Genomic DNA, 23907 nt, shown 5'->3' with positions numbered 1-23907 from the left:
CACCCTGTTGGATCTAGATCTGACATGCCTGTCTGGAGGCTGCAGGATCAAAGGGTGGGGGGCTTCCCCTTGCGGCTCAACCCATCACCTGCGGGCCGGGGGTGGAGAGATAGAAGAAGAAGCCTGGCAAGAGTTTGCCACCCATAACTCACAAATACAGCCACAGCCACAGAGACACAAACATGAAACAGACTGAAACCCTAACTTGGGCAACCCATCCCATCCAACTCCAGCTTCAATTATGATGACAAAAACCTTAGCACTTAGGAGTCTCAGACAAGACCATCAGGAGTTCTGGCTCCTTCTTGGCTACATAGTGAGTTGGAGACCTTGTTTCCAAAAGAGAAAGAAAAGAGAGTCCCCCAAGTCCAGGTTGTTTTACTGTAGACCACACTTACATTGTAACATCATCTCTACATAACACATTGTAACACCTCATCATCTCTATATAACACTGTCACATTGTAATGCCTGCCCCTCTGCCATCCCTTCTATGAGTAACATCCAATCACCACTGCCTGGTGCAGCCCTTAGCACCGCCATCATTTCCAGGTCATCTTACTATCATTGTCTCAACTGATGGGGTTGCTCCCTGGGGTCCTGGCGGTGTGGAGATGGATACAAAGAGAAGACAGGCTTCCCCAGAGCCCAGTGGCCTCTCAAATTCCAGCTTGTCTGCACCTCTTCCTCCCTCCCACACCCAAAGAAAACTGGTCCTCATCAGGTGCAGCTCTGTAGCTCTCTAGGCTGCAGGCAGCTGGAGAGAAGGGGAGGGAGGCTAGAAGGAGGGACACAGTCCTGGCTGTACCCACAGGATTGGTCACGCTGCGCCCTCTCTGCCAGCACCTGTTTAGAAGGCTCCTGAAAGTGTGACCTCATCAAGTACCCTGAGCTTTGCTAGTCCAGCCAGGACAGCCCAGTCATGAGGTGGATGCCTAGTGGGCAGGGTGACCTACTGGAGCTGTGTGGGAGGCCACAGTGAGAGGCGACGAGGCTGAGGATCCCCACGGAACACAATGGATAAGTTTCGGATGATCTTCCAGTTCTTGCAATCCAACCAAGAGTCCTTCATGAATGGCATCTGTGGCATCATGGCGCTGGCCAGTGCGCAGATGTATTCTGCCTTTGACTTCAACTGCCCCTGCTTACCCGGCTACAACGTGGTCTACAGCCTGGGCATACTGCTGACGCCTCCCCTGGTGCTCTTCCTGCTTGGTCTGGTCATGAACAACAACATATCCATGCTAGCTGAAGAGTGGAAGCGCCCCGCAGGTCGCCGGGCCAAGGACCCAGCTGTTCTACGCTACATGTTCTGTTCCATGGCCCAGAGAGCTCTCATCGCCCCTGTCGTCTGGGTGGCTGTCACACTGCTGGATGGCAAGTGCTTTCTCTGTGCCTTCTGCACAGCTGTGCCCGTGGCCACACTAGGCAATGGCAGCCTGGTGCCGGGCCTGCCTGCTCCAGAACTTGCTCGCCTACTGGCTCGGGTACCCTGCCCTGAGATCTATGATGGGAACTGGCTGCTAGCCCGAGAGGTGGCCGTGCGGTATTTGCGCTGCATCTCTCAGGTGAGGGGGCTGGGTCTCTTCACAGGGTCCCTGTGGGAAAGTTCCTTCTCAGAGTGGGGTTTCCCCCTCAGAGGGCCGTGGGTGGGGGCATGCATTCCCAGCTAAGACTCAGAGCAGAGCCCATGTCTTCTGTCAAACAGGGTCACCTGGAGAGAGTGGATGGCTCACCTCCTCCATCCTGAGCTCAGATCTGAGAGGCTGAGAGATTTGCATCCATTTCCTATCTCAGGCACAGGCGGGAGTGAGGCCAGTGGGTGGCTAAGCCATTTGGGTACATTTCCCTGGCAAATACTCCCAGCTGGTGCCTGCCTGCTTCAGGAGTGGGAACTGAGGGTCTGGGTATCTTGAACAGGATGGGTGAGAGAGATGGGTGCTTGGGATGAGATTTAAAGGACCAGACATCTGGGCATCCTGCTCTGGAGCAGGGAACTGTGTGGTGTTGGGAGATGGGCAGGAGGCAGTGTCTGCTCCAGTGGGGCTGGAGAAACAGGCACACTCGGCTCTGGCTGGTACAGACCCTGGCTCCCTTCTTGAGAAAGGGACTTCTGCATGGCCTCTGTCACCACTCAGGTAGCCTAGAGGATCTCCCACCATGAGTGTCTAAGCCACTCTCTTTACCTCCTCATCTGGGGACCCCTGTCCCATCATCCTAGGCCTCAGACCCAGGAGGACCTGTCACTCCACTTGACCTTTACGCTGTCACACTGTATGAGCTGGAAGTCCCCTCTCCAAGAAGCCACAGGCAGCCTGATTTGCAGACAAGTCTCCTGTGACTTGTAGACACTGAATTCCGAACTCACTTTAGAATTAATTGACTTTATCTGGAAATCAAAAATTGTCAAAGAGAAAAAAAAAATCAGATTTCCAGCTTCACTTGGAACATGAGACAACCCAAGTCCTCTGTAACCACAACTGCTTAGTGAGCAACACGGGAGGGAGGCCCCTGACTGAGTCATTTGCTCTGTATTTTCCCACCCATCCCCACGGCAGCCATTGGCCACCATTAACACACCCCTCCCCCACACACACCCTCTTCTCTGTGCAGAAAGGGGTCTGACCTGCAGACATGCAGGGGTGTCCCGCTCTGTGCCCCATGGTGCGTGTTCGAGTCTGAGGACTATCCAGGGTACCTCTGGAACTCCTTAAGAGTCCATCTTAACCCAATGAAAGAAGTGCTCACCTTTAATCCCAGCACTCAGGAGGCAGAGGCAGGCAGACTTCGAGGCCAGCCTGGTCTACAGAGTGAGTTCCAGGACAGCCAGGGCTACATAGAGAAAGCTTGTCTCAAAAAAAACAAAAAAACAAAAAAACAAAAAAACAAAAACAAAAACAAACAAAACAAGACAAAAAAAAAAAAAAAAAAAAAAAAAAAAGAAGAAGAAAGAAATGCTGATGTCAGTTCCAGAAACTGAAGGAAAGGCCCGGAGCTTGGAAGAAGAAGGCCAGTAGGCCTGGGGAGATCCGGAAAGCCTTCTGAAGGAAGAGGCATGGCCCCTAGTGGTACCATTACCAGAGTCTAGCAGAGAGTGCTATATGCAAGCTGTCTTTTTTTTTTTAAAGATTTATTTATTATTATATCTAAATACACTGTAGCTGTCTTCAGATACATCAGAAGAGGGTATCAGATCTCATTACAGATGGTTGTGAGCCACCATGTGGTTGCTGGGATTTGAACTCAGGACCTTCAGAAGAGCAGTCAGTGCTCTTAACCATCTCTCCAGCCCCACAAGCTGTCTTATAGCCACTGTCTGTTTAGTTCTCATAAAACCCCTGTGTGTGTGTGGCGGGGGTGGGGGGAGCGCTATGGCTAGTAGCTCCACCCTGGAGGTAGAGAAACAGACACAGAAAGATCAAGTGAAGAAAGCCTCATGATGGGATGTTGTGTTAACTCCTGCCCACTGAGTGCCTTGCCAAAGCTGCACATTCTATGTTCCCAGGATCTGTCTCCTGTGAGGTGGAGTATATGGTTATTTTACATAATGGGGAAATAGAGACCACGAGGTTGCATGACTAGATCCATGGCTGGCTTCCCTTGGGGAAGTCTTTGAAGGGTCTGGACAGGTAGATCTGCTGACGTCCTTCTCTCCCCACAGGCACTGGGTTGGTCCTTCGTGCTGCTGACCACATTACTAGCGTTCGTGGTACGCTCTGTGCGTCCCTGCTTCACGCAGGTCGCCTTTCTCAAGAGCAAGTACTGGTCCCACTACATTGACATTGAGCGCAAGCTCTTCGATGAGACATGCACAGAGCATGCCAAAGCCTTTGCTAAGGTATGTATCCAGCAGTTCTTTGAAGCCATGAACCATGACCTGGAACTGGGTCATACCCACGGAGTACTGGCCACGGCCACAGCCACAGCCACAGCCACAGAGGCTGTCCAAAGTCCCTCGGACAGGACAGAAGAAGAGAGGGAGAAGTTGCGTGGCATCACTGACCAAGGCACCATGAATAGGCTACTCACAAGCTGGCACAAATGCAAACCACCACTGAGGCTGGGCCAGGAGGCACCACTGATGAGCAACGGCTGGGCTGGGGGCGAGCCCCGGCCTCCACGCAAGGAAGTGGCCACCTACTTCAGCAAAGTGTGAGCTGTAGCTGGCTGCAGAGGTAGGAGTGGAGATCTGAACCCATAGCACTTCAAAGAAGAACAATAATTCTGAGGCATAGCCACAAATCCAGCCATTCACCTGCTGGCGTGAAAAAGGAAATTCCGAGCAGACGGGCCTTGCTTGCTTAGCTGCCCTGGGTGGCCTGGAAGCAATGCTATCCTATGCTTCATCTCCTGCAGCTTCAGTATTATAAGTGTTCAGATCTGGCTAATGAGAGCAGGATGCATGGCTGGTACCCAAGTCTCTTCCCAGGCCTCATCCTGATACTGTTCGTTCCATCCCTGGCTCATTGGGGCTTAGGCTCCCAAAGCCCACACCCAGAGTTCCCTCTTGCTCTAGACTTCTCTTACTACACTCAGGCTCAAGAAACTGAGGGCAGCCAGGCGGTGGTGGTGCACGCCTTTAAGTCCAGCCCTTGGGAGGCAGAGGCAGGCGGATTTCTGAGTTCGAGGCCAGCCTAGTCTACAGAGTGAGTTCTAGGACAGCCAGGGCTACACAGAGAAACCCTGTCTCGAAACAAAACAAACAAAACAAAACAAAAGAAAGAAACTGAGGGCAAGCAACCCTCTCATGGTCTTTGCCAGTTTCTTAGGTAAAAGGGACTGGGATTCAGCTTGTGTGACACACCTCAGTGACCCATGATAAGATGACAAGACTACATGAGAGAGGCCAAGGTGTGTGTCCTGGGGCTGTTAGACAACTGTTGAGCCAGACGGCCTCCGGGTTTCCTTCACACCAATCCTCTTCACACACATTACAGGAAAACAGACCATCTGTGAGGTTTGAGAGCTAGAAATGGGAACCAATGAACTCCCGTTTTCTCCAAGGCTCCCTGGGAAGTGTGCCCTGAGGTGTGATGAAGATGGAGGCGTTGCCTAAGAAGGGAAGTAGCTAAGATCAAAGACTGGGTTAAGGTTGGGTGAAAGGCTGACTCTACCGTTTGCAAAGTGTGTCCCTGGGCCAAGTGCCTCTTTTTTGGGAGGGAGTCTCAGCTTCCTCATTCATGGAACAGGGAGAAGGCCATCTACCTCACAGGTTCACCTGTAAGACCCCCGAAGCTGGGCCTCCGCTCAAGTCCCGGGATGAGCTGGCCAGCATCCCACCCACACCTGATGCAAACTGCAAGAGGTTTTATTATCAGCTAGCTGAGGACGAACTCCTCGAGCAATGCAGGGCAGGGAAGTAACAGTAGGGGGCTTTTAACAGCTAGCCAAGGAATTGGGAGGAGTTGGGAGGAGAGTTCTTCTCTGCCGATGTCCTTGGTAAAATTACAAGTATCGCATCTCTGGCTGTAAGGCTCAGAAACAAAAAGGCTTTTTGCTGGCTATAGAGAACAAAGAGCTTCTTTCTGGCTGTATTTTTAGAGATCAGGGAAAACAAGCTTGGGGAACAGCCAGGGGCTTTACCTTCCAGGGAGAAACATTCTAAGTCGGGGTCTCACACACCATGCGTAAAAGCGTGTGGCACGCAGCAGACACTTGGAGCTGTGTGGTTAAGGTGCTCATTCCTTTCGGAACTCATGACTGCTTGCTCTCCTCTCCCCTGAACCCGACCAAGGGATGGGACAGGACAGGAATACTTAGCTGCTGTCTTGTCCAAGAAAAGAAAGTAGAAGTGCAGACAGTTTCTTGTTTCCTGGCCCCATCTTCCAGCCCCTTGGCCTGCCTATCTCAGAGCCCACCTCCACTCTCAGCTGGGACCCAGGTGCCACAGGGAACAGGAAGTTGAACTTAACCCCAGATCCGAATAAAGGGACCAAATGAATACAGACCAAGTGTGTGTGTGTGTGTGTGTGTGTGTGTGTGTGTGTGTGTGTGTGCACGCGTGCACTTGCAGGGTGGGGTGGGGCACCCACAGGGGATAAGGTGCCAGAAAGTGCTCAGAGGAACAGACGTGAGGGAAGCTTTGGTGAGACCTAACTCCAGAGTGGTGGGAGCTCAGGCAAGTCCCCCACCCTGTAAAGTGCTTCTTGGAAAGGCACGGGTACCGATTGCTCTCCATTTATCCCTGCTACACAGACAAGCCAGACTCAGGAGGGTGTGGCTTGTCCCTGCTCAGTGTGAATCCCACTGTCCCAGCCCTGGAGAGCTGATGGCCGTGAAGGCTATCTCTCCCAATCTTAGGAGCCACTGAGGCCATCTTGACACTCTCCCTGTCAGTGGACTTGACTCATGACTTGTGAGCTCCCAGAGACGACTCTAGGGGCAGGCGGTGCAGTTTAAGAGATCCTGTCTCCCTTTAATTTCTACCTAAGACCAGCCTCTGCCTTAGGAGTTCTAGATACCCAGATGGGGACAGTACCTAGGAGTTAGATGGACTATGATGGGAAGGTCCTCTTCTGGGGATGGCAGGTACAGGCAAAGGCAGGATGCGCAGAGAGAGGAGGGGAGGAGGGGACCAGGGTCTTGACCAGGAGTTTGCAATCTGGAGCATCACCATCAATCCTGAACACCCACCTCTCCCCTGACTCTGCAGGGAACTCCTCCCGCAGCTTCTGCCAGGTGGGTGTCAAGTACGGGGGATGTTCTTCTAACTGGCCTGGAGGGCAAGCCTAGGCAAGATCTCCTTGAGGGCCCTGCCTGGCAACTGCCTAGACCTTCCCAGATGGCCCCCGAGGGGTGCTCAGGGTAGAGTCAAGGCAGGGCCAGTAGGGCCAGCCACAGCGGGCCCAGAGGCGGGCTGGGACAGGACGCAGCATCGGAGACCGCTTCTCCACTTCCTCTGTTTCTGCCTCGCGCCGCCCTCAGCAGCCCTCCCTCTTCTGCCTGGCGCCAGGAGGCTGTTTTTCCATTCTCTGGCTAGAAAGTTCCACGCCACTGTTTCTTTCTCTCTCTTTTCTGGAGTTAAATTTGTCTGCAGATGCCTGCACTTCATCTGTAGACGCCTCCAGTTAAGTTTGTTTGTAACTGGGCCCAAAGCTCCGTTGCGTTGCGTTCAAACGCTGGGCCCGGATCCTACGCGGACCTGGGTGCAAAAGCAAAGCCGGCAGTGAACCCCGTGAGGCCACTTTGCCTCGCGGTCAGGAGCACCTTCCCAGTGTCTGCGGGAGCCCACACTGCTGTCAATCCATCAGGAATCCAAGGCCACGGGGGCCTGCAACCAGCCCTAGGTAAGGAGGGGCCCTTTCCTGGAGTGTGCAGCTGTTAAAGGAGCCGGCAGCCTCTAGAGACTATCTGGAGGGAACTCCGGGAAGAACACGGAAATGATGCTTCCCCCACCCCCAGCTGTCTGTCTCCTGTCCTTGGGAAGAGCCCCCCCCCCCCCCATGATAATCTCAGAGGATGGCCGGGTCCCAGCTCTGCTCCATCCCTATGCTATCTGTCAGGCACTGTGTTCCCCATGTGAGGGTGGGTTTAGGATCCCAAGACCACCCCAAGGAGCAAATGGGTGCCTAGCAGCCAAGAAGGGAGGGAGGGAGAAGATGGAGTTGCCTGTTAGCCTGTTTATGGCCAGCAACAGGACAAAGTTCTTTCCTTGTGGGATTATTTAGAAGCTCTGGGCTCTGAACCGGGGAGTCAGACAGTCCTCCCTCCTCCCAGAGCCCACATGGCTCTGCCTGTGCCAGATGGCATCCTCGGCAGAGGCGGCAACAGGAAAAGAGAAGTGAATATAACCCAGAAAGACTTAGCACAGGCTTCCCCTATCTCTCTCCACAGCCTGACCTCTCTCCACTCACAGGCTTCATCTGGCTTGGAGAGCTGTTTCTTTTGGTGTCCCCCCCACCGCACCCCACCCCACCCAGTGCCTGTTCTCCTGATGGGGGTGGACATGGGGCCACACCCTGACTGTCTCTCTGGCTGTATGGGTGGAGTCTGGGAAGGGAATTGGGGCTAAACTTCCAAAGAGCCTGAGGCCATGGCCTCTTCTGGCACAGAGCCATCTCTGCTGAGGTCATGAAGCAGAAGAGGGCAGATAAGTACAGCGAGCCTGAAACCCCGCTGAAGCTACCTGTGGCTCCTTGGGGCAGAGATTCTGCAGGCTGCTGCATGGAGAAAGCAATAAGGAGAGCAAGGTCTGGAGGCCATGAACAGAGGGAGCTAGTTTAGCTCTGACACATTGTGTCCACTTTCTAAGTATTCTCAAGTCATGGTCAAAATCTCAGCTGGCTCCTCTGGATTTGTCTGGCCTCAGGCAAGACACCCTGTCCCCTTGATTTTCCCGTCTTTGGCATCAGGAGAAGCATCCTCGGTAGAACTGGTGGCATAAGAGTTTCAGATGTTGAACTGCCTACTCTGTGACATCATTTGTGGTCCCTAACATTCCTAGGAAGAGATTAGGATCACAATGATTTATCCGTATCCTTGTCTGGGGAAAACACATGAAGTGTGTTGAGACTCTGAGGTCTCCAAAATAAAGGGGTTTTGTGCACCCAAGGGTGTTGGCATCTTGTTTCAGGCTTGTCACTGGTCCAGGGGTCTGGTCTCCACCAGACCCGGTCTATCCTTTGTCCACTAGGACAGCCCCTGTAGCTTTGATACTTGTACCATACTCTCCAAATTGTTCCAAATCCCAAAGGGATCCATCCCATCTGGCCTAACACCACCGGTCATTATTAATCCTCCCCGGGGAGAAGAGGGTAGTGGCAAAAGGACTGTAAAGTATTCAAAGCAGGCAGACCTGGTCTTGAATCTGAGGTCTGTCATTTATTTATACATGGCCCTGGCCAGGGGCTTACGCTCAGGAAGCCACATCCTTCACTGTGCTTGAGGTGGGGGTTGCACAAGGATGCCAGGGGGATACCAAGGAAAGCATGCAAAGATTCGTTGAGGATGGGCAACATCCACTGAGAGCACCTGGTACCCGGCAAGAACTTAGGCAACCATGGCTATCACCATTGCTGTAGAGGCCCATGCACGCCCCCTCCTTCTCTGCCTGCTTGGCCACAGCAGCACTGTGTTCACAGCCTGTGTTCAGAGGCAAGCATTTATCGCTCATCTGTGTTTCACAGGAAGCACCAGTTCAGCCACTGCAGGAGCTAAAATGGCATGATCATGCTCTGCTGTCAGCTGTCCTCCGGCCTGCTGCGCGCCTTACTAGTCTCACCAGAAGCCCTCAGTTCTGCCCTCTTCTGCCTCCTCCTGCGCATCCCATCCCCGGCCCGCCAGTCACCATGGCGGCCTTGATTGCAGAGAACTTCCGCTTCCTGTCTCTCTTCTTCAAGAGCAAGGATGTGATGATTTTCAATGGGCTGGTGGCCCTGGGCACGGTGGGCAGTCAGGAGCTGTTCTCAGTGGTGGCCTTCCACTGTCCCTGCTCACCCGCCCGGAACTACCTGTATGGACTGACAGCAATTGGCGTGCCTGCGCTGGCCCTCTTCCTTATCGGAGTCATTCTCAACAACCACACTTGGAACCTAGTCGCCGAGTGCCAGTACCGGAGGGCCAAGAACTGCTCCGCGGCCCCCAACTTCCTCCTCCTAAGCTCAATCCTGGGCCGTGCAGCTGTGGCTCCAGTCACCTGGTCTGTCATCTCCCTGCTCCGAGGGGAGGCCTATGTCTGTGCTCTCAGTGAGTTTGTGGACCCCTCCTCGCTCACAGCTGGGGATAAAGGCTTCCCCCCAGCCCATGCTACGGAGGTCCTAGCCAGGTTCCCTTGTGGAGAGGGCCCCGCCAACCTATCGAGCTTCCGAGAGGAGGTCAGCCGCAGGCTCAAGTATGAGTCTCAGGTAAGGAGCTGTGTGGCCACTGATGGGGTGGTACTCGATAGGATGGTACAGCGTTTGAGAATGAGCACCTGTCCGAGGAAGCACAGACTCACCCGTGTCAGGCATCAGCAGATTGACCTGTGGCTTAGAGTTACGGGGGGCAAGGGTCAGCTCATCACAAGTGTGTCTCTGATGTGTCTTTAGGTGCTGGGGATTGAATCCTAGACCACATGAATGTCAAGCATGAGCTGCCGCTAAGCTCCACTTTCATCCCTTAGAGATGGTTTTGAGCATTAAGGAAACACCACCTAGAATCGCAGAGAGAACATCCCATATCCCATAATACCCAGGACCATTCCCAATCTACCTAGTGAGGTCATCTTTACCCTAGCTTGACTGAGCATGGTCCCTGTAGGCCACCTCACAAATACCTGCTGTGGGCTTTTGAGTTGATAGCAGAGCTGGCTGACCCCAGGGATGAAGGCATCTCTGTCCCAGTAACTGAGTCAGCGTCACTCTTTGGAACAGGCCAGGGAGGGACAGGCTACTGCTGTTGGGCCTAGCTGTAGCCTCCCCTGCAACCATGTTTGGTGGTGGGTCAAGGGTCAAAAGAATGGTTAGAAGCAGCAATCTGAACTGAGGATGAGGGAGGCAGGAGGGAGCCCAAGATTCTCTAAAGGGACTTGAAAACACGAGACAACTAAAGCTAGAGGCTGGAGAGAAGACTCCTAAGTTCAGTTCTCAGCACTCACATGGTAGCACACAACCATCTGTAATTCCAGTTCCGAGTGGGCACCATGCACACACATAGTGTACAGACATAGGTGCAGGCAAAACACTCATATACGTTAACGAAGGAAGAAAGGAAAGGAGGGAGGGAGGGAGGGAGGGAGAAAGAAAGAAAGAAAGAAAGAGAGAGAGAGAGAGAGAGAGAGAGAAAGAGAGAGAGAGAGAGAGAGAAAGAAAGAAAGAAAGAAAGAAAGAAAGAAAGAAAGAAAGAAAGAAGGAAGGAAAGAAAGAAGGAAAGGAAGAAAAAGAAAGGGAAGGAAGGAAAGGAAGAAAAAGAAAGGAAGGAAGGAAGTAGGGAGGGAAGAAGAGAAGGGAGAGAGAAGAAAAGAGAGATCAAACCTAAGCTAGCTGCCTGCACTGCATCTTGCCTGTAATCCAGCATTAGGGAAGTAAGTGGGAAGGCCTGGAGTTCAGGGTCATTTTTAGCTACACAGGACACTAAAGACCATTGTCTCAGTGAACAGTAGTAGTTAAGACTGAGAGAGTATTGCTCTTACAGAGAGGATCTGAGTTCAATTCCCAGCACCGCCAGGCGGCTCACAGCTACTTGTTCACTCCAGCTCCAGGAGTCTGATGCCCTCTTTTGGACTCTGTGCTCACAGATACATTTACTGCCCCACCGCATCCCCCGTGTACATACCCCCAACGCATGTACAGCCCCCCAACACATGTGCACATACCCCAAACACATATAAATGTCCCCCAAAACAGGAAATCTAAATTCTTTAAACAGCAACAACGTAGAGGGAAGAATGAGGCCAAGATGTAACTCAGTAGAATGTTTGCTTAGCACAAATCAGAATCGGTGTTTGATCCCTAGTGCCTCATGAACTAGGTGTGGCTCATGCTGTAACCCCAGCACTCAGGAGGTGGAGACTAGAGGATCAGAAACTCAAGACCATCTTCAGCACTACAGGATGTTTAAGGCCAACCTGGGCTACATGAGACCCTTTCTTGGGTCGAGGCAAGGGAAAGCAGAGAAACGGGCTGAATCCATACATGGGTCTATGTACAAGCAGTAGGCAGAGAGGGCCTCAAAGGCCCTTGCCCTCAACAGACTTCAGTCGTCCCAGTGTGAAACAAGTCCACAGGCGATCCAGAGGCAGGCAGGTGTGATGCTGTGTGGGGTTGAGGCCCTGTCTCTGAGCTCCATGCCAGGCTCCTGAGCTGAGCTTGGTGGAGTCCAGTGATACCGCACCCGCAGGGCTAAACAACAAAAAAACCGCAGAAGGCAGTCTAAGCATGGGAGAGTGTGTGGGCTATCAAGGGTAAGAATAGAAAAGAGGAAGTGTGCTTGCCCACAGAGCAGAAGCTGTTCTTTTTCTCCTGTCCCCATGGGTAGGGTAGGCAGGGCCCAGGCAGCTCTCAGGGCCCCCACCCTGAGCCTCGCCTTTCTTCTCTGACCAGCTCTTCGGATGGCTGCTCATCGGTGTGGTGGCCATCCTGGTGTTCCTGACCAAGTGCCTCAAACATTACTGCTCGCCACTCAGCTACCGTCAGGAGGCCTACTGGGCTCAGTACCGTACCAACGAGGACCAGTTGTTCCAGCGCACAGCAGAGGTGCATTCGAGGGTGCTGGCCGCCAACAACGTGCGCCGTTTCTTTGGCTTTGTGGCTCTCAACAAGGATGACGAAGAGCTGGTCGCCAAGTTCCCAGTGGAAGGCACACAGCCACGGCCACAGTGGAACGCTATCACTGGGGTCTATCTGTACCGAGAGAACCAGGGCCTCCCACTCTACAGCCGCCTACACAAGTGGGCCCAGGGTCTGACAGGTAATGGCACAGCCCCTGACAATGTGGAGATGGCCCTGCTCACTGCTTAAGAGCCTGCTTCTATGCTCTGTAAGCGGAACTAGTCACAGACTAACTCCTCATGGCGTGCTCATTTCAGCATCAGGTGACTTTTCTGCTATCTACAGTGTCTTGGGCATAGACATAAAACAACCAGTAGTTTGTAAAGATCCTGTGGACCACAAGGTTCACAGAAATTGAGGTGGGGTGAGGGTAGGGAGGGGGTAGGGACTGGCCTACCGAAGTCATTTCTCCCGTGGCCACTAGCACACTCTGCTCACAGCTATCAGAAAGTACTTTCCTAGAGCTGGTCTTTAGTATGACAGGGCCGATCTTAGGTGGGCCTCAGAGTTGAGAATCATCAGCTGGTGAAGCCTGTTGACAACCCACTGGGAAGCCTTCATTGTATAGTACACTTTGTGCAGTTAATTTGTGTCTAATTGCATAGGAGCACCCCAGCTCCCAGTGTACTGCTAGGAAGCTGCCCTGATTGTATATCTCTGGCCAGATTTTATATATTTAAACTTTTTGATAAAGCTTTTCTTACTTTAAATGCCTAGACAGGGTATTTGTGCAATTGACTAGGGCATACAGCCCAACGTGAGGGGAGATGGCACTAAAGGAGACCACAAAGGTGATGCCCAAGGGCTGAGTCTCTTGACAATCTCACTGAGTTACCTGATTTAACCTGAGGAGAGGCAGCCTGGCCTTTTGCAGGGGTTAGCTCAGTTTAACCTGACATCTGTCTGCACACAGACCTAACATTAAACTCCAAGAGCTAGTTAGTGGGCTTCAGCTCTTCTCCCTTCTCAGCCCTGCATCGACTAGCTCCACTCTCTCAAACCTCACCTTCTTCCTGTCTGTCTTGATTCCCGGCATCCGACACAGCCATTTCCCATAGAAAACTTAAAGAGAACATTTTAGGTTCTGTCAGAGAAAACTTTTAATTTCCCTTGGGCTCAAGCCAAAAAAACAAAACAAAACAAAACAAAACAACAACAACAACAACAAAAGACAAAAGAAATGAAACGAAAGAAACAAAAACCCTACTAACAACTAACTAGAAGGGTCTGTGCTAGATCCCAGGAAGTTGGGTTGTGCTAGAGATGAAGTGAGTCTGGGTGAGACAGGCGGTTTAACCAATGCTATCCTTAGTAGCTTCGGGTTCCCATGTTTTTCTGGATTCTTCCTGTGTCCTCTTGTCTCAGTCCCCAGCCTCCAAACCAGGGCAGACGGCACAGGCTGGGCTGAGACAATGCTTGGACCCCCAAGCCCACACGGTCTGCGGTCTTTCCGGCTACCCACCTCTGGAGTGTAGACTGCGAGTTTGCCAAAGGACAAAGTGGGGACCTGACCACGAAATCCACTGGCGTTTGCCCATCTGTCCTTAGAGTGCAGCAAACTCTCTTCAAAGAGAAATGCTTGTTTTTGTTGTTTTGGGTTTGCTGTTGTTTTTTTTTCCCTAGAAGCTTAAAAGCCTGCTGTCTAACAACAACACTAAGCCCCAGGAACAGAACAAGAGTGTTAAACCTCATGGGCTAGGGTGTAGTTTAGTGGAAGAATACTTCTTATCATGTATAAGGCCTTGGCTCCATCCGTGGCACTCTAAATTTTAAAAAAGAATTTTACACACACACACACATTTAAAAGTAAAAAGTGATCGTATGTGCCTTTAATCCCTTCTAAGTTCAAGGCTGGCTGAGTCTACATAGCAGGTTCCAGGCCAGCCAAGACCATAATACAAACCCTGTCTCAAAAGATTTTAAAACAATCTTTTGACAGTTTTTTTTTACTCTGACAAGATGAGGAACTCAGCCTTAGTGAGCCAAGTCTGCCTTCTGTGAGCACCACAGCCCACAGGCATGCTGCAGAAACAACAGCAACTAAAGCAGTCCTGGGACAGCCCCAGCACCCGCCCGGCTATGGGTTAGGCTGCCTGCTGCCTCCGCTGTCTGTCCGTCCGGCGGAGCCTGTGCTCCTAGTCCTCCAGCGCCGAGCTCTTGGCCTCCACATACTCCAAGGCCTTGGCCTTGACCGCCTGCACGTCCTTCTCCGTGCCGTGCTGCTTCTCATAGTCCAGGTAGCGCTTGAAAAAGAACTTCATCCTCTTAGGCGCCAGGCTCAGGTGAATGACCCGCTCAAAGATGTCCCTATGAGGAAGAACAGGGAAGCAGTTTCCTTAGGGGCCCTACCATGGGACTCCTGGCTGGCACTCCCCAGCTTACTCTCAGGTACCAGGTCCCTCTGATATCCAGCATCCATTTCTTATTTTTATCATCAGTATGAACTCCTGACAGAGACAGAGACTTAGCCTGCCTTAAGTTACAAGGAAAAAGAGGACAAACTCCTGGGATGGGGACACACGAGGACAGAAGCACACTTAAACTCATGGCCTGTAGGGATTGTAGGGGACAAAAGTGAGAGCGTGCCTATGAAGGTTCCATCCACAAGAGGCCGGCATAGTGTGAGCCATGTGGGACCAAGTCTCCTGGTTCCCGGTACAGACCACTGGTGGAAAGGTGAAATCAAGTGGACCAGGGAACCATGTCAGAGCTGTTTGTCAGTGTCACGTCAGACAACTGGGAGCTGCCAAGAGCGGCCCATCATCATCAACACGGCCAAAGCCCCTTCCCAGCCCACACTCCAACAGGAATGAGCCCTGCTGTCGCCCTCACCTGACTGCTGTCTGGCTGCCGTGCTTGATGGTCATGTCGATGTAGACTGACCAGACGTCTGTGCGTTTGGGGTAGGTGCTCAGTGTGTTTTCAAAAATGGCTTTAGCGCGCTCCACGTCCCCGAGCTGGAACTCCAGCTGGGCAAACTTGACGATCACATCCACATCTGTGGGAAAGGACAAGTCAGAGCCAAGACAACCCAAGGACCTCACCACAGCACAGCCATCGGCTTTGCTAAGACAGAAGCCACTCCACCTGTTACAAGCTGCCAACTGCCCCTTTAAGTATCTATCAGTCCCGAGTGTGATCAGGAGTCAGGAAAAGCACTCACGTTCCTTGGCGGGCAGGCACTCCAGGGCTCGCTGCAGCACTCGGTGACTGGCCCCAGCCTGACTCCTCCCCAAAACAAAGGCACCATATTTGATCCAGACAGCCTTCTCCTGCCGGAACCGTTTCAGCATCCGGTTGTACAGCTCACCAGCTTCCTGTGGGAGACACAGTAAGCTACGGAGTGTAGCACTTCAGAGGGACAACAGACAGGCTGTGTTCATGGAAGGCAGACTTGGCTCACTGATTCTAGGGGCCTGAGGAGACTGGGAAGCTCATCAGGGGAGCACGGTGTAGTCCTGGGAGCTTCCCTAGTGATCCCTCCGTGCATTCTCACCTCTGGGGAAGGGGAAGGGCCTGAGGCTGAGATGTGATAGCATGGGGAACCCAGAAAGGTAGGGTTCTCACAGAATCGGCCCTGACCTGCTCAAGAGTCTAGCATCTGGGGCATGTGGGCGTGGAACTTAACACCCTACCTTGTATTTCTCGGACTTGGTGTAGATGTCAGCCAGATGCAGGAAAACCTTGAGAGGCTCGTTGTACTGCACAGCTCGCTCGAAGACCTTAGTCAGGGACTCCTGAGAGCCGTACATGTTTTCCAGGTTCAGCAGGGCCACCCACACGTTCAGCTTCTCCTGCTCCTCTCTGAGGGGGTGGGTAGAACACGAGTTCATCAGCTCTGCGCTGGATGCCCGAGAACTATTTCTTTCTCCCAGGCAACAACTGTATCCTCACGGCCACTTGTAAGTACAGAGACTGAGAGTGTCCCCTGCGGCTTCCCAGAAGGGGAACCTGTGTTCCCCTGTCTCCCACTGCCAAGTCTGGGGCTCCCCTGATTGCTCCCTCCATTCCTGGGAATGAACCTCCAGCTTACACGCTCAAGCTCAAGCTGGAACAGAATCTGGGTCTGATTTCCACCCCGCAATGAAGAGAGCAAAGCATAGGACAGTCACCCCTCTACACTAGGCTTCAGGAAGCTACCTCAGCCCCGCCGAGAACAGGTAGCCCCGAAAGATGCCGAGTTCTCCCCACTCTGCTTGTGTTACTGGGAATCTTGCTGGCACACAGAGACTACTATATGTCACCATAGCAATTTCATTGAAGAGGACCATTAAAAGATTAGTGAGTGATCTGTTTTAAGTGGCTACACTTAATAAGACTGAGCCTGAAAGACCATGGGCTGCTACTGGCCTGACCAGGAAGAAATGAGCCATGATGACAAACTCTGTAAGCCAGGACAACATGGGAAAGCCCAAGCCCAGACCTGAATGAGATGGTCTTCAGGGCCCTCTCAGCCACAGCCCGGGCCTTCTCGATCTCCGTGGCCTGTAGGTGGAAAGCCATGTACTGCAGCCAAAGGATGGAGCTGTTGGGAGAGCTTAGCACCAGCCGGTCAAAGTCATCCGCAGACTCTGGCTGTCGCCCAGGGTCCATGAGTGCCTCCTCAATGCGCGACAGCTCCTTCTCTGCCTTCTGCTTCTCCAGCTCCCTCTCCTTCTTGCCCTTCTTCTTCTGTGGCGGAAGGAAGAGAAGTGAGTCACTGCTCCTTCAAGTGCAGAGGGAGCTGAGGTAGAAGCCATGGGTCCACAGGACAGTCCACGGACCCTCCCCAGGGAGACACCTAAGCCACAGAGGGCGTCAGAGTTGGGAATTGGAGTTTCTGCAAGAGTTGCAGTGTCCTGGAAACACAGCACCTTAGCTTGGTGCGGCTGCTCATCCTCGCTGTCTGAGCTCTCTTCTCGGAGTGGCAAGGCTGGAGTCAGAGAGTCAAGCCCCACATCCCAAAGGAAGCCTGAAGAGAGATGCAGCCGGGGCACCTCTGTGGATTTTGTCTGCTTCCCCTGCAGGGTCAGAAAATTCAAGGAAGCACAAGTCAGGTTGTTCCCTGACCCCACCAGCCCCCACACCAAAGGCCTGCCTCCTTGGTCTGCTGAGGGAACAGCAGTGACTTGAAAATACTCTAAGTCACTTAGACAACGTCTTTATATAAAGTGTAAGCACGCGCGCGCGCGCGCGCGCACACACACACACACACACACACACACACACACACACACACACACACACACAGTAGGAGGTATTGAACAGAGCTACAGAGGTGGCAGGGATTGGCAAAAGAGGAAGCGCTGGCCCTGGCTGAGATTCCCGAGTCCTCTCCACTGCTTGCACTTGTGAGGAGCGTGGGCTCATCCAGGTTGTGCCCTCTCTTTATCTGCCCACCTCCTTCATTCAGTTCTTGATAAACATGTTATTAGCGTTAACAGACCCAGTCCTCAAGGAGGTAGACTGTGAGGTAACCACGCCCCATCCATCACCCACTCTTTTATAGAGAACAGGATGGGCTGAACAGCTCAGCCCTGGGAAGACAAGGAGCTCTTCCCCAAAGCCTTTCCCCCACTCGGCTGGCGGCGCGCCTTACCCTGGGTGGCAGCTTCGGCTCCCCCACCTCATCCTCTCCTTCCCGGTAGTACACTTCCACACCACTGTCGTCTTCTTCTGCGGCTCCAGACTTCTTTGGCCTCTTGTTCACTAGTTCCTGAAATGGTGGGGGTGTGGGATGGGAAGTTTCTCCTCGCCCTCACAGTGCCTCCTCAGAGAAGGCTGGGCAGCTGCAGCTCACTTCTCAAACACTGATGGGTGAGATGAGGCAGGATGCTGCCCGGGGAGGGGGACTCACCTGCTCGCTCTCAGACTCCTGGCGCTCCCGCTTGCCTCGCCCACCCCTCTGTGACTTCTGGGGCTCTTCCTTCTCCTCCCGTCTCTTCTGGTTCTTCTCTTTCCTTTTCTGGCCCTCCTCAGCCCCTCCGCTCCTCTCCTCTTGTTTTGGTTCTGGAGCAGGAGAGAACACGTCTGGCCTCCCAGTGTCGCTGGGAAGGAGCGACAGCTCTATCAGGTTCTTCATGGGGTTCACGCTGAGGTAGGAGGAGAAGAGGCAGAGAGTAAGGGCAGAGGTGTCTGGGCACCACAGGCGAGCAGACCTTGCCTCGTCAGCACTTAGGCCATCTTTCCTTGTCAGTCAGGGCTGGGCCCCGGCCCACCTGCCTTAGATGCTCAGTATTCTCAGGGACAGTTTACACATGTCCCCTGCTCAGTGGAAAAAGCCAGGGAGCATCTAGGATGGACATGCTTGATCAACAATAACAGAAGCCATGTCTACTCCTGGACTAAGGCTGGAACTGAGGTCAAAGGCTTCAATCGAAGGTTTGTCACCCATCTGAACACTACTTGCATCATCTCCCCATGCCTTTATGTTCTGAGTTTACCTCAAACCCTCCTCCCAGGGCAGGGCTCTCAGCGAAAGGGGTCTGATTCACACAAAGGAAGAGGGACCAAGAGGGCAGGGAGAGAAGACACCTACCGCAGGACCTTGGCAGTGACCAGCTTTCCCTCAGGGAGGCATCCGTTATAAAGCTCTTTCTCTGGTGGGACACACTCAGAGACATGTGAATACTTGGCCAAACCCAGAACTGAAGGTCCAAGGCTGAAAAGAGACAGACAAGAACTCTGTAGTACAAATACAACACAATCCCTCCATACCCCCAGTGCCTCAAACTTTGATAGGTTATGAGACAATGGATCGTGGCATCCAGGAGGATAAAGTTGGTTTTGGAAACTGGAAACAAATTATCATATAAATGAAGGTATGAGTTTGGATTTTATTTGAAGTACTGAAAATCCAACCCAGGCAAACTAGGCAAGGGCCCATCAGTGAACTCTGGCTGGCCTGGAGCTCCGAGACCTCCCACCTCTGCCTCTGCCGGGATTAAAGCTACCATACCCAGCTCCCCAGTTATCTTGTATGCACTCTAGCACCATGATGTCCAAATCACAAACTAAACAGACACAGGGAGGGGAGGGGTGGGGAAAGGAGGAGGGGGGAGGAGGGGAGGAGTGGGAAAAGAGGAGGGGGGAAGAGGGGATGGAATTACACTGCCAGGGCTTAGGAACATGAAGTGACCACATTAAGACTCAGGAAGCTAGGCGAGGTGGCATACACCCTTAATCAAAACACTCAGGTCACATGACAGGTGAAACAGTGAGTTCGAGGCCAGCCTGATCTATTTACTAAGATACAGCCAGAGCTACAGAATAAGACCCTGCCTTCAAAGTAAATAACAGTCAGATAAGTAAGTAAACAACAAGGAATCATGATCTCACACTAAGATCAGAAGAGATCCTGAATTTAAAATTGAAAATGTCATTCCTTTTCCAAAACACCAAACAAGAAACAATTCAAGAAAAGCCTCTAAGGCTGGCATGGCGGCTCCATGGTCAGAGCATGTGCTGCTCTCCAGGACCCAGGTGTGCCTCTCAGCACCATTTGGTGGCTCGCAGCCATCTGCATCTCCAATTCCATGTGATCCAGTGCCCTCTTCTGACCTCTGCACACACCAGAGCACCAGGCACACACATGGTGCACATACACACACATACACACATGCCCACAAAACACTCAAAGGATAAAGTAACTATTTAAAACTGGTAATGCATAAGCTCTCCTCTCCTCTTCTCAAAGTTGACTGGGAAGGAGGCAGCAAGCCCAGGGCCGAGAAGGCAGCTCGGGAAGCCTGGCTCTCCGGAGCTAAGCCCCGAAGGCTGTGCCTGGCTCCGTTACCTACCCTATGATCACACTGCTTGGCAGGACACATTTCACATAGCCCCGCAGGAGCTGCCCTTCCTTCACGTCCTCAATGGAGTTGATTTCTGGATCTTCTATTCTGTTTTTTGTCTCTCTGTTTGTCCTAAAGGAATACAAGGCTTACATATACATGCAGTTAACCATGGCTGCCCCCCCTCCGCCCAGGACCCCTGTAAGACTCTGTCTCTGCACCTAGAAGACTGTAACCTACAGAGTCCAGCCTGCTCACTCCCGTAGTCCTGCCAGGCCAGGGCTCTGTGTCTGACAGCTAGCTATGCAGAAACAAGGCCGAGAAAGGCTGCGTTTAAAGCCTGACCTTAGCCAGTAGAATGCTGGTCAACCCTTCTATCCCACACTCACCCGGATGGATCATGAACCCTGGAGCCAGACACCTGCCCTCACCAGTATCATCATGTTTCCTTGAATACTCACATTTAGGTAAGTAAACTATTCCCTTCAAGACAAGAGTCTGGATTCTTCCAGAAACTCAAATGCCTCCCGCAACCCCCAACCCATCATGCACACTTAAATAAAAATAGGTTCAGTGTACAGACAGGCAGAGGAGGGTGGAACTCAGAGTTCTACCCCAGGCAAATGCACTATATATAGCCTAGGTCTTCTGAGTTGTTCTTTCTCCTTTCTCACACCAACAACACTCACCTGGATGACCGGAGTGACAAAGCCAGCACACGGTGTGCTGTGGACAGGATGTAACATCTGAAACAGGCAAAAGAGGAAGACACACTCAACCATCAATACTTCTGGACACTCACACGCATGAAATTAAAAGTGAGACAGATCTTTAGTCGAGTAGGTGATATGCTGCAATAGGGCACTCTCACCATATGGGGCAGCAAGCTGAGCTCCAGTCAGTCGCATGGCCGGGAGGTGACAGATTGGGGCTCTACCCTGCACTGTGCTCCTAAAGGGCTGGCTAGGTTACAGGCACTCAGGGCATCCTCAGCTTCTGCTACCTTCAATTATGAGTTTACCAGGAGTTGTCCCTACAGTAACTCTTAACTGTAACCTCCATAGAGACAGAAAAACCACAGAAAACACGACCCAGGGACAACTGACTGGAGAGGAGCCAGACAGAGCAGCGACAGACTTTGAAGAGGGAAAGTGGGATTGACTCTCACTAGTTTCCAAAGTAGCTCGGGTAAAACTGTAATTCATAGTCCTTTATCACTAAGTAGACTCAGAGAGGATTACAGGGACCACAAGTCAACGTGAAACATTCCCACAACAGGGATGTGATTCTCACAGGCACCAGAGCCCTGCTGCGGAAGCAGGCTTCAGGTGCTACCTTGAGGCAAACCATTTTCTACCCACATCTGACAGAAGACGGGAATTTTGATTGCATACTACCCACAGGTCTGGCTGTCATAAAAGTATTCCAAATGACTATGTTGCTCAAAGCCACACCCTCATTTTATAAGCTTCCCGTGTGTCTCAGAGATTCACTGAGAATCTGTCTTCCACCAGACTCTGGGTATCTCTATGCTATTTGGTTTGGATAAATACTTGACAACTTAGGTGGAAGTCAGAGGCTGGGACATTCGAGATGGAGTTTGGGCCAAGACTGCTTTCTAGTCTGACTCTGGGAGGAGTGCATTCTACGTGGCCTTGGCTGGTAGTAGGATACACATCTTGAGATCTGGTTCTGCAAAGCCACTTTTCTCAGGCTACAAAAATGGTCTTAGAACTAAGAGTGGGGCTTGTGGTGTAAGTTGTACTCCTAGAACCTAGAACTCCTAGATCCTCTAAGGAGGATCACAAGTCTGAGGCCAGCCCATATAAAACTCAGCTCAAAACCAACCAATCACAGATAATTTGGGCCCAGGTTTGTTAGTGGGCGCCTGAAACTGTTTATAAAGTCTGCACCCCCAAGGTTGCTATCCTTTAAAAAAAACATGTACAGATACTTTTTAATTAAAAATATAAATGTTTCAAATAAATACAAGCAATTGGCTTGGAAAACAAGAGCACAGGAAAAAAACATAAAGAGACAATATAAGAGATGCAAACTAAGAGACCAGAGGTGGCTCAGCAGTAAGAGTACTGTCTGTTCTTGCAGGGCACCCCAGTGTGGTTCTGAGCACCTATAGAGCAACTGTATAGCTCCAGTTCCAATTCCAGCGCCCTCTTCTGGCCTCCACAGGCACTGCATGCACACTGACATACATAGAAAATAAATATTTTTAAAGGTCTAACTAAAAATGTAAATTAAAATGAAAGATCAATCTTTGCCTATTCCATGACTAAAATAAAAATTAAGCTTATCCAGTCTGGGCTGGAGAAAAGCTCAGCAGTTAAGATTATTGGCGACTCTTTCAGAGATTTTTGGGTTTGATTCCTAGTATTCACAAGGTGGAACTCCGGTTCCAGGAATCCAATGTCCTCTTGTGGCTACTGAGGGCACCAGGCACCCAAATGGTACACGCACATACACACAGGCCTCATACATATAAAACAAGCCAAAACAAACCAATCCAGTCTTACAGTCCTAACAAGGAAGAAGAGGGAAGTTGGTCACCACTGTTAGGGGACTATAAGTGAAAGACAATTTTGCAAAATATTTAACATCAATTGGTCCATTAAATTTACTTCTATAAATGTATTTCAAACTTGTACAATAATCCAAACATGCACAAAAGACAGGCATTTCAATTTTACTGTCTATCCGTGAGAACTGATCAAATAAGGTTAGATAAAAATGCTGTAGTACAAATAAATACTAAAAATAAGGTGAAAGAACAAGATACTAGCATGAAGGAGAAATTCATGATATACTGGTTTGAGAGAAAAGCAAGTTGCAAATAATATATAAAGTGAAGTTCTAATACTAGAGGAAATGAAATTATACCCACATATGTGTTTAAGTCTGGAAAGATTAGAGGTCGAAGTATATATGGCAAAAGCAGGCAGGAGAAGAAACAGAAACTTATTTATATATTTGAGGTTTCCCTTCCAGTAAAAAACAAAACAAAAAGCCACAAAACAGGTTTAAACTTAAGATGTGTATCAACAGGTGAATGGATAAAGAAAAATGACATATACACACAGAGTGTAATCTTAATTATAAGGAATAAAATTACATCATTTATAGGAAGATTGGTGAACCTGGGGTTCATCATGATAAACCAGACTCAGAAAGACAGGGTCACATTTCCTCCATGTATGTGCGTGGGCACACACACACAGACATACACACCCACAGACACACACACACAGGACATGAGAGGGGAAGGGACTGTAGGGGAAGAAGAGAAAAATGATAACCTAGCTCAGCGACTATAAGCACTGGCTCTGAGTACCCAGCACCACGTACAAGCTCACACGTACCCGTAACTCCAGTTCTAGGGGATCCAATGTCCTCATTTGGCTTCTGTAGTACCGGGCACCCATGTGGTTCACAGAGACACATTCAGGGACAACACCCATATGCATGATAAGATAAAGTAAAGCATAAAAGGACAGATGGAAGAACAAAAGGCAGTAATTGGAGTTGGGTGGACGGACAGGGGGCTACACATTTCTTATATGCAGAATCTAGATTTAACTGACCCCATAACAGGGAAGCAGAAGGGAGACTATGGGGTGGGGAGGAATTGTCTCAGGGCAGCCATGGAGGAGAGATGGAGACGGTAATGGGAGGATGGCTGTATCAGCAAGGTACAATGATTTGATCTGTGAAAATGCCATAATGATATCCATTATTTTGTATGCTAACAAAAATCTAAACTAGACATGTTCTCAGAAGAAGCTGTGCCCCGGCTGCTCTCCCACCCCTGGCTCTTGGGCTCCAGCTCAAGGAGAAAACGGGAAAGTACAGAGGACTCTATGCCTTGGTTCCTGTAAAGC

At 51.2% G+C, this 23907-nt stretch overlaps 3 protein-coding genes across 6 annotated transcripts in view; 2 read left to right on the top strand and 1 right to left on the bottom strand.

The window, feature by feature from the left end:
* The first annotated feature begins 1016 nt into the window (after positions 1 to 1016).
* Calhm1 (calcium homeostasis modulator 1) lies at positions 1017 to 4156 on the top strand. The gene is made up of 2 exons (NM_001081271.1): positions 1017 to 1568; positions 3662 to 4156. Exons 1-2 carry the CDS (start codon positions 1017 to 1019, stop codon positions 4154 to 4156), a joined length of 1047 nt encoding a protein of 348 aa, NP_001074740.1.
* Positions 4157 to 6896: 2740 nt separating this feature from the next.
* Calhm2 (calcium homeostasis modulator family member 2) lies at positions 6897 to 12959 on the top strand. The gene is made up of 3 exons (NM_133746.5): positions 6897 to 7286; positions 9126 to 9842; positions 12018 to 12959. The coding sequence occupies exons 2-3, from the start codon at positions 9288 to 9290 to the stop codon at positions 12432 to 12434; spliced, it is 972 nt and encodes a 323-aa protein (NP_598507.3). The 5' UTR covers positions 6897 to 7286; positions 9126 to 9287; the 3' UTR covers positions 12435 to 12959.
* A 1085-nt stretch (positions 12960 to 14044) lies between these two features.
* Pdcd11 (programmed cell death 11) overlaps positions 14045 to 23907 on the bottom strand; it is a 40412-nt gene continuing 30549 nt past the window's right edge. For 3 of the 4 annotated variants that reach the window (XR_003952752.1, XR_877666.2, XR_003952751.1), the window contains exons 26-27: positions 20704 to 20760; positions 20126 to 20146 (exon numbers count right to left, since the gene is read on the bottom strand). Coding sequence is in view for 1 of the 4 variants with exons in the window: in NM_011053.2 (NP_035183.2) it covers positions 14381 to 14552; positions 15078 to 15243; positions 15409 to 15562; positions 15881 to 16049; positions 16669 to 16916; positions 17099 to 17245; positions 17824 to 17940; positions 18082 to 18316; positions 18763 to 18885; positions 20024 to 20146; positions 20704 to 20760 (1711 nt within the window). In the remaining 3 variants the exon portion in view is untranslated. Of the gene's footprint in view, positions 14553 to 15077; positions 15244 to 15408; positions 15563 to 15880; positions 16050 to 16668; positions 16917 to 17098; positions 17246 to 17823; positions 17941 to 18081; positions 18317 to 18762; positions 18886 to 20023; positions 20147 to 20703; positions 20761 to 23907 lie in introns of those variants that run through there. The other variant, NM_011053.2, reaches the window with a different exon arrangement.

The sequence above is a fragment of the Mus musculus genome, chromosome 19, assembly GCF_000001635.26.
Source record: "Mus musculus strain C57BL/6J chromosome 19, GRCm38.p6 C57BL/6J".
Lineage (NCBI taxonomy): Eukaryota > Metazoa > Chordata > Mammalia > Rodentia > Muridae > Mus > Mus musculus.
Note: the sequence above shows the minus strand (reverse complement) of the source record. Positions and strands in the feature narration are given on the sequence as shown.

Coding starts and splice junctions, on each gene's coding strand:
- Calhm2 (NM_133746.5), top strand. CDS start 9,288: ATGGCGGCCTTGATTGCAGAGAACTTCCGCTTCCTGTCTCTCTTCTTC. Junction 9,843..12,017: donor GGCTCAAGTATGAGTCTCAG/GTAAGGAGCTGT, acceptor TTCTCTGACCAG/CTCTTCGGATGGCTGCTCAT.
- Calhm1 (NM_001081271.1), top strand. CDS start 1,017: ATGGATAAGTTTCGGATGATCTTCCAGTTCTTGCAATCCAACCAAGAG. Junction 1,569..3,661: donor ATTTGCGCTGCATCTCTCAG/GTGAGGGGGCTG, acceptor CTCTCCCCACAG/GCACTGGGTTGGTCCTTCGT.